Source organism: Staurois parvus, unplaced genomic scaffold (assembly GCF_062004578.1).
Source record: "Staurois parvus isolate SC_StPar_1 unplaced genomic scaffold, SC_StPar_1.0 ptg001165l, whole genome shotgun sequence".
Classification (NCBI taxonomy): Eukaryota; Metazoa; Chordata; class Amphibia; order Anura; family Ranidae; genus Staurois; species Staurois parvus.
This window is the reverse complement of record NW_028318961.1, coordinates 525,365-533,799: the sequence shown is the minus strand read 5'-3', so window position 1 is coordinate 533,799 and position 8,435 is coordinate 525,365. Positions and strand designations below refer to the sequence as shown.

The window sequence follows — 8,435 nt, the reverse complement described above, 5'->3', positions numbered from 1 at the left end:
GTTTTAGGTTGGATATGGGGTTGGGAGCGCCTAGTGAAAACAGTCTTCTTCTTTGTAAGTTCATTTAAAAAAGTTTATAGAGCAAGAGCATCAGATGCAGCCAACACTATAAACTTTGACCTAGATCATGTCACAATAATAGCTTGTGACATGATCTAGGTCAAAGTTTGCAATGTCTGGATTGGGGCTAGATCTCACTGTGGTTAGGTAATGCTGACGCTCAGCTTACCCACTTCCAGTCTGGACACGAACACCCCCTTCCAGTCCGGGACACTTTCCCCCCCTTCCAGTCCGGACACTTTCCCCCCCTTCCAGTCCGGACACTTTCCCCCCCTTCCAGTCCGGACACTTTCCCCCCCTTCCAGTCTGGACACTTTCCCCCCCTTCCAGTCTGGACACTTTCCCCCCCTTCCAGTCTGGACACTTTCCCCCCCTTCCAGTCTGGACACTTTCCCCCCCTTCCAGTCTGGACACTTTCCCCCCCTTCCAGTCTGGACACTTTCCCCCCCTTCCAGTCTGGACACTTTCCCCCCCTTCCAGTCTGGGCACGAACACCCCCTTCCAGTCTGGACACGAACACCCCCTTCCAGTCTGGACACGAACACCCCCTTCCAGTCTGGACACGAACACCCCCCTTCCAGTCTGGGCACGAACACCCCCCCTTCCAGTCTGGGCACGAACACCCCCCCTTCCAGTCTGGGCACGAACACCCCCCCTTCCAGTCTGGGCACGAACACCCCCCCTTCCAGTCTGGGCACGAACACCCCCCTTCCAGTCTGGGCACGAACACCCCCCCTTCCAGTCTGGGCACGAACACCCCCCCCTTCCAGTCTGGGCACGAACACCCCCCCCTTCCAGTCTGGGCACGAACACCCCCCCCTTCCAGTCTGGGCACGAACACCCCCCCCTTCCAGTCTGGGCACGAACACCCCCCCTTCCAGTCTGGGCACGAACACCCCCCCCTTCCAGTCTGGGCACGAACACCCCCCCCTTCCAGTCTGGGCACGAACACCCCCCCCTTCCAGTCTGGGCACGAACACCCCCCCCTTCCAGTCTGGGCACGAACACCCCCCCCTTCCAGTCTGGGCACGAACACCCCCCCCTTCCAGTCTGGGCACGAACACCCCCCCCTTCCAGTCTGGGCACGAACACCCCCCCCTTCCAGTCTGGGCACGAACACCCCCCCCTTCCAGTCTGGGCACGAACACCCCCCCCTTCCAGTCTGGGCACGAACACCCCCCCCTTCCAGTCTGGGCACGAACACCCCCCCCTTCCAGTCTGGGCACGAACACCCCCCCCTTCCAGTCTGGGCACGAACACCCCCCCCTTCCAGTCTGGGCACGAACACCCCCCCCTTCCAGTCTGGGCACGAACACCCCCCCCTTCCAGTCTGGGCACGAACACCCCCCCCTTCCAGTCTGGGCACGAACACCCCCCCCTTCCAGTCTGGGCACGAACACCCCCCCCTTCCAGTCTGGGCACGAACACCCCCCCCTTCCAGTCTGGGCACGAACACCCCCCCCTTCCAGTCTGGGCACGAACACCCCCCCCTTCCAGTCTGGGCACGAACACCCCCCCCTTCCAGTCTGGGCACGAACACCCCCCCCTTCCAGTCTGGGCACGAACACCCCCCCCTTCCAGTCTGGGCACGAACACCCCCCCCTTCCAGTCTGGGCACGAACACCCCCCCCTTCCAGTCTGGGCACGAACACCCCCCCCTTCCAGTCTGGGCACGAACACCCCCCCCTTCCAGTCTGGGCACGAACACCCCCCCCTTCCAGTCTGGGCACGAACACCCCCCCCTTCCAGTCTGGGCACGAACACCCCCCCCCTTCCAGTCTGGGCACGAACACCCCCCCCCTTCCAGTCTGGGCACGAACACCCCCCCCTTCCAGTCTGGGCACGAACACCCCCCCCTTCCAGTCTGGGCACGAACACCCCCCCCTTCCAGTCTGGGCACGAACACCCCCCCCTTCCAGTCTGGGCACGAACACCCCCCCCTTCCAGTCTGGGCACGAACACCCCCCCCTTCCAGTCTGGGCACGAACACCCCCCCCTTCCAGTCTGGGCACGAACACCCCCCCCTTCCAGTCTGGGCACGAACACCCCCCCCTTCCAGTCTGGGCACGAACACCCCCCCCTTCCAGTCTGGGCACGAACACCCCCCCCTTCCAGTCTGGGCACGAACACCCCCCCCTTCCAGTCTGGGCACGAACACCCCCCCCTTCCAGTCTGGGCACGAACACCCCCCCCTTCCAGTCTGGGCACGAACACCCCCCCCCTTCCAGTCTGGGCACGAACACCCCCCCCCTTCCAGTCTGGGCACGAACACCCCCCCCCTTCCAGTCTGGGCACGAACACCCCCCCCCTTCCAGTCTGGGCACGAACACCCCCCCCCTTCCAGTCTGGGCACGAACACCCCCCCCCTTCCAGTCTGGGCACGAACACCCCCCCCCTTCCAGTCTGGGCACGAACACCCCCCCCCTTCCAGTCTGGGCACGAACACCCCCCCCCTTCCAGTCTGGGCACGAACACCCCCCCCCTTCCAGTCTGGGCACGAACACCCCCCCCCTTCCAGTCTGGGCACGAACACCCCCCCCCTTCCAGTCTGGACACGAACACCCCCCCCCTTCCCAGTCTGGACACGAACACCCCCCCCCTTCCCAGTCTGGACACGAACACCCCCCCCTTCCCAGTCTGGACACGAACACCCCCCCCCTTCCCAGTCTGGACACGAACACCCCCCCCCTTCCCAGTCTGGACACGAACACCCCCCCCCTTCCCAGTCTGGACACGAACACCCCCCCCCTTCCCAGTCTGGACACGAACACCCCCCCCCTTCCCAGTCTGGACACGAACACCCCCCCCCTTCCCAGTCTGGACACGAACACCCCCCCCCTTCCCAGTCTGGGACACGAACACCCCCCCCCTTCCCAGTCTGGACACGAACACCCCCCCCCTTCCCAGTCTGGACACGAACACCCCCCCCCTTCCCAGTCTGGACACGAACACCCCCCCCCTTCCCAGTCTGGACACGAACACCCCCCCCCTTCCCAGTCTGGACACGAACACCCCCCCCCTTCCCAGTCTGGACACGAACACCCCCCCCCTTCCCAGTCTGGACACGAACACCCCCCCCCTTCCCAGTCTGGACACGAACACCCCCCCCCTTCCCAGTCTGGACACGAACACCCCCCCCCTTCCCAGTCTGGACACGAACACCCCCCCCCTTCCCAGTCTGGACACGAACACCCCCCCCTTCCCAGTCTGGACACGAACACCCCCCCCCTTCCCAGTCTGGACACGAACACCCCCCCCCTTCCCAGTCTGGACACGAACACCCCCCCCCTTCCCAGTCTGGACACGAACACCCCCCCCCCTTCCAGTCCAGGCCAATTTTCAGCTTTCAGCGATATCACACTTTGACAATTGCGCGGTCATGCAACACTGTACCCATATGAATTTTTTAGCATTTTTTTGAGACCGATAAAACTTTATTTTGGTGGTATTTATTTACCACTGGGATTGTTATTTTTTTTGCTATATAAATGAAAAAATCCAAACATTTTGAAAAAAAAGTGTTTTTCTTGTACAATTTTGCAAATAAATATTCTTCCTTCATAAATCTTGGCCAAAATTTATTCATCTATCTTTTTAGTAAAAAAAAAAAATAACCTAAATTAGTTTATAACCAAAAATTATAATTTTTCAACTTTTTTTTTTTTTTTTTTCCTGTAAGTGGGACAGGACAGTTCTATAATCCCTGAAGAACTGGAAAGTCTATCTCCTGATAACGTTGGCTGTATCTGATGTCTATGGTCCGTATATAAATGAGACTTAACCCCTACCTGCCACCACCTCCCCGCCCTTTATCAGGACCTATATGTCGGGAGGTGGAGGCCAGCATTCCGATCATGTGACCCATGTGAATGGCAGTCACATGATCAGAAAGCTTTCAATCACTAGTATGCATCAGGAGCTTTCCGGTACCGGCCTGTTACTGTGCTGGGAGAGCGCACAGCACAGGGTCTGCTTAGGGACGCATGTATGTACCAGGTTGGCGGGAAGACGGTGAAGTGAAACGAACATTACCAACCACCTAATATTTGACACTGTTATTTTCTTTCGCCTTTCTTTCTCTCTCCCTCTCTTCTCTCTTTCTCTCTCTTCTCTCTCTTCTCTCTCTCCCCCTCTCTTTCTTTCTCGCGCTCTCCCTCTCTCTCTCGCTCTCTCTTTATCTCTCTTTCTTTCTCGCGCTCTCTCTCTGGCGCGCTCTCCCTCTCTCTCTGGTGCGCTCTCTCTTTCTGGTGCGCTCTCTCTTTCTGGCGCGCTCTCTCTTTCTGGCGCGCTCTCTCTTTCTGGCGCGCTCTCTTTCTGGCGCGTGCTCTTTCTGGCGCGCGCTCTCTCTCTCTCGCGCGCGCTCTCTCTCTTTCTCGCGCGCGCTCTCTCTTTCCCGCGCGCTCTCTCTCCCCCGCGCTCTCTCTCCCCCGCGCTCTCTCTCCCCCGCGCTCTCTCTCCCCCGCGCTCTCTCTCCCCCGCGCTCTCTCTCCCCCGCGCTCTTTCTCTCCCCCCTGTCTCTTCCCCCACCCCTCTCTCTCCTCTCTCTCCTCTCTCCCCTCTCTCCCCTCTCTCTCTCTCCCCTCTCTCTCTCCCCTCTCTCTCTCCCCTCTCCCTCTCCCCTCTCTCCCTCCCCTCTCTCCCTCCCCTCTCCCCCCTCTCTCTCCTCTCTCTCTCTCCTCTCTCTCTCTTCTCTCTCTCCTCTTTCTTTCTATCCTCTTTCTTTCTCTCTCTCTTTCTCGCTCTCCTCTTTCTCTCTCTATCTCCTCTTCCTCCCCTCTCTCTTCCTCGCTCTCTCTCTCTTCCTCGCTCTCTCTCTCTTCCTCGCTCTCTCTCTCTTCCTCGCTCTCTCTCTCTTCCTCGCTCTCTCTCTCTTCCTCGCTCCCTCTCTCTTCCTCGCTCCCTCTCTCTTCCTCGCTCCCTCTCTCTTCCTCGCTCCCTCTCTCTTCCTCGCTCCCTCTCTCTTCCTCGCTCCCTCTCTCTTCCTCGCTCTCTCTCTCTCTCTTCCTCGCTCTCTCTCTCTCTCTCTTCCTCGCTCTCTCTCTCTCTCTTCCTCGCTCTCTCTCTCTTCCTCTCTCTCTCTCTTCCTCGCTCTCTCTCTTCCTCGCTCTCTCTCTTCCTCGCTCTCTCTCTCTCTCTTCCTCGCTCTCTCTCTTCCTCGCTCTCTCTCTCTCTTCCTCGCTCTCTCTCTCTCTTCCTCGCTCTCTCTCTCTCTTCCTCGCTCTCTCTCTCTCTTCCTCGCTCTCTCTCTCTCTTCCTCGCTCTCTCTCTCTCTTCCTCGCTCTCTCTCTCTCTTCCTCGCTCTCTCTCGCTCTTCCTCGCTCTCTCTCGCTCTCTCTCTCTCTCTTCCTCGCTCTCTCTCTCTCTCTTCCTCGCTCTCTCTCTCCCTCGCTCTCTCTCTCTCTCTTCCTCGCTCTCTCTCTTCCTCGCTCTCTCTCTTCCTCGCTCTCTCTCTTCCTCGCTCTCTCTCTTCCTCACTCTCTCTCTTCCTCGCTCTCTCTCTTCCTCGCTTTCTCTCTTCCTCGCTCTCTCTCTCTCTCTTCCTCGCTCTCTCTCTCTCTCTTCCTCGCTCTCTCTCTCTCTTCCTCGCTCTCTCTCTCTCTTCCTCGCTCTCTCTCTCTCTTCCTCTCTTCCTCGCGCTCTCTCTCTCTCTCTTCCTCGCGCTCTCTCTCTCTCTCTTCCTCGCGCTCTCTCTCTCTTCCTCGCGCTCTCTCTCTCTCTCTTCCTCGCGCTCTCTCTCTCTCTCTTTCTCGCGCTCTCTCTCTCTCTTCCTCGCGCTCTCTCTCTCTCTTCCTCGCGCTCTCTCTCTCTCTTCCTCGCGCTCTCTCTCTCTCTCTCTCTCTTCCTCGCTCTCCCTCTCTCTTCCTCGCTCTCCCTCTCTCTTCCTCGCTCTCTCTCTCTTCCTCGCTCTCTCTCTCTCTCTCTTCCTCGCTCTCTCTCTCTCTCTTCCTCGCTCTCTCCCCCTCGCTTCCCCGCGTTCTCGCTTCCCCGCGTTCTCGCTTCCCCGCGTTCTCGCTTCCCCGCGCTCTCGCTTCCCCGCGCTCTCTCTCTCTCTTCCTCGCTCTCTCCCCCTCGCTTCCCCGCGTTCTCGCTTCCCCGCGTTCTCGCTTCCCCGCGCTCTCGCTTCCCCGCGCTCTCGCTTCCCCGCGCTCTCGCTTCCCCGCGCTCTCTCTCTCGCTTCCTCGCGCTCTCTCTCTCGCTTCCTCCCCCCCTTTCTCTCGCTTCCTCCCCCCCTTTCTCTTGCTTCCTCCCCCCCTTTCTCTCGCTTCCCCCCCTTTCTCTCGCTTCCCCCCCCTTTCTCTCGCTTCCCCCCCTCTCTCTCGCTTCCCCCCCCCTCTCTCTCGCTTCCCCCCCCTCTCTCTCGCTTCCCCCCCCTCTCTCTCGCTTCCTCCCCCTCTCTCTCGCTTCCTCCCCCCCTCTCTCTCGCTTCCTCCCCCCCTCTCTCTCGCTTCCTCCCCCCTCTCTCTCGCTTCCTCCCCCCTCTCTCTCGCTTCCTCCCCCCTCTCTCTCGCTTCCTCGCCCCCCTCTCTCTCGCTTCCTCGCCCCCCTCTCTCTCGCTTCCTCGCCCCTCTCTCTCGCTTCCTCCCCCCTCTCTCTCGCTTCCTCGCCCCTCTCTCTCGCTTCCTCCCCCCTCTCTCTCGCTTCCTCCCCCCCTCTCTCTCGCTTCCTCCCCCCCTCTCTCTCGCTTCCTCCCCCCCTCTCTCTCGCTTCCTCCCCCCCTCTCTCTCGCTTCCTCCCCCCCTCTCTCTCGCTTCCTCCCCCCCTCTCTCTCGCTTCCTCCCCCCCTCTCTCTCGCTTCCTCCCCCCCTCTCTCTCGCTTCCCCCCCCTCTCTCTCGCTTCCTCCCCCCCTCTCTCTCCTCGCTCTCTATCTCTCCCCCTCGCTCTCTATCTCTCCCCCTCGCTCTCTATCTCTCCCCCTCGCTCTCTATCTCTCCCCCTCGCTCTCTATCTCTCCCCCTCGCTCTCTATCTCTCCCCCTCGCTCTCTATCTCTCCCCCTCGCTCTCTATCTCTCCCCCTCGCTCTCTATCTCTCTCCCTCGCTCTATCCTCTCTCCCCCCTCTCCCTCGCTCTCTCCTCTCCCTCGCTCTCTCTCCTCTCCCCTCCCCTCTCTCTCCTCTCCCCCCTCTCTCTCCCCCCTCCCCCCTCTCTCTCCCCCATCCCCCCTCTCTCCCCCCCTCCCCCTCTCTCCTCTCCCCCCCTCTCCCCCCTCTCTCTCTCTCCTCTTCCGCCCCTCTCCCCCCTCTCTCTCCCTCTTTCTCTCCCCCCTCTCTCTCTTTCGCTCTCTTTCTTTCTCTCCTATTTATTTCTCTCTCTCTCTTTCTCTCTCCTCTCTCTCTTTCTCGCGCTTTCTCTTTCTTTCTTTCTTTCTTTCTCTTTCGTTTTCTTTCTTTCTCTTTCGTTTTCTTTCTTTCTCTTTTCGTTTTCTTTCTTTCTCTTTCGTTTTCTTTCTTTCTCTTTCGTTTTCTTTCTTTCTCTTTCGTTTTCTTTCTTTCTTTCTCTTTCGTTTTCTTTTTCTTTCGCTTTCTCTTGCTTGTCTTTCTTTTTCTTTCTTTCTTTCTTCCTCCTTCCCTCTTCTCTCTTCTTCCTTTCTTCCTTCTTCTTTTTTTTTTTTTTTTTTAACTTTATTTACAACATATGAGACCAACATTCTTCTATGTGATACGATTTTGTTGTGATAGGTTCTCTTTAATGAGACATCAGGGGTCTTTCTACTTGTTTGTATCACAAGTACCTGAAATAATTGTTTTTTTCTCTGACTTTATACGTTGTATTTTTTTTTTTTTTTTTGTCTTACATCTTTTCTAAATTGGATTTGACTCTTATTGTACGATTCTCTCCCTCTGCAGGTCAATGTGACCATCCGCACTATGATGAAGAAACTGAACGAGCGCATCGCACAGCTGAGGGATTCCCTGCTGAGATCGGTGTCCACGCGTCAGATGTATCCTTCCCGGAGTTCCGCCATCTTGCTGTGTCTGAAATGGCTGGTGTTGCTCTTTTGAGAAGTGAAATAACTGTCCTTGAGGAAAAAACAGTCCGTTTTGTCCCTAGTCGCCAATCAGGTGTTTGCTTTCATAGGGCTCAGTTCACTAAGCTATATAAAAGTGGCTCCATGCCTGGGATAAAAGAACAATAAATACAAACCTAAAATTTTGAGCTGTGTAGTTTGCCATAATAAATGATTGTCCTAATTGGGGTCAAAAACAATGATCGTTGCGGAAGTGCCTGGAATCTGGCCGCTCCAGGTAAAGTGTGCCAGCCATAAACAAAAACAAACAAAAAAAAACCTTTTTCTGTTTTTGGATGGAGTGGTAAAGGATCAGAACCACTGGTTTTTACTGCAATCTGGGGCTCTGTTTTGGGGCGTTACCCTC

At 57.7% G+C, this 8,435-nt stretch overlaps 1 protein-coding gene across 3 annotated transcripts in view; it reads left to right on the top strand.

Moving 5' to 3' along the window:
• Positions 1–7,886: 7,886 nt before the first annotated feature.
• STX8 (syntaxin 8) overlaps positions 7,887–8,435 on the top strand; it is a 300,489-nt gene continuing 299,940 nt past the window's right edge. For 2 of the 3 annotated variants that reach the window (XM_089659572.1, XM_089659571.1), the window contains exon 1: positions 7,887–8,002. In XM_089659572.1, coding sequence (XP_089515698.1) covers positions 7,929–8,002 — 74 coding nt within the window. In that variant the 5' untranslated portion in view covers positions 7,887–7,928. The remainder of the gene's footprint in view (positions 8,003–8,435) is intronic. The other variant, XM_089659574.1, reaches the window with a different exon arrangement.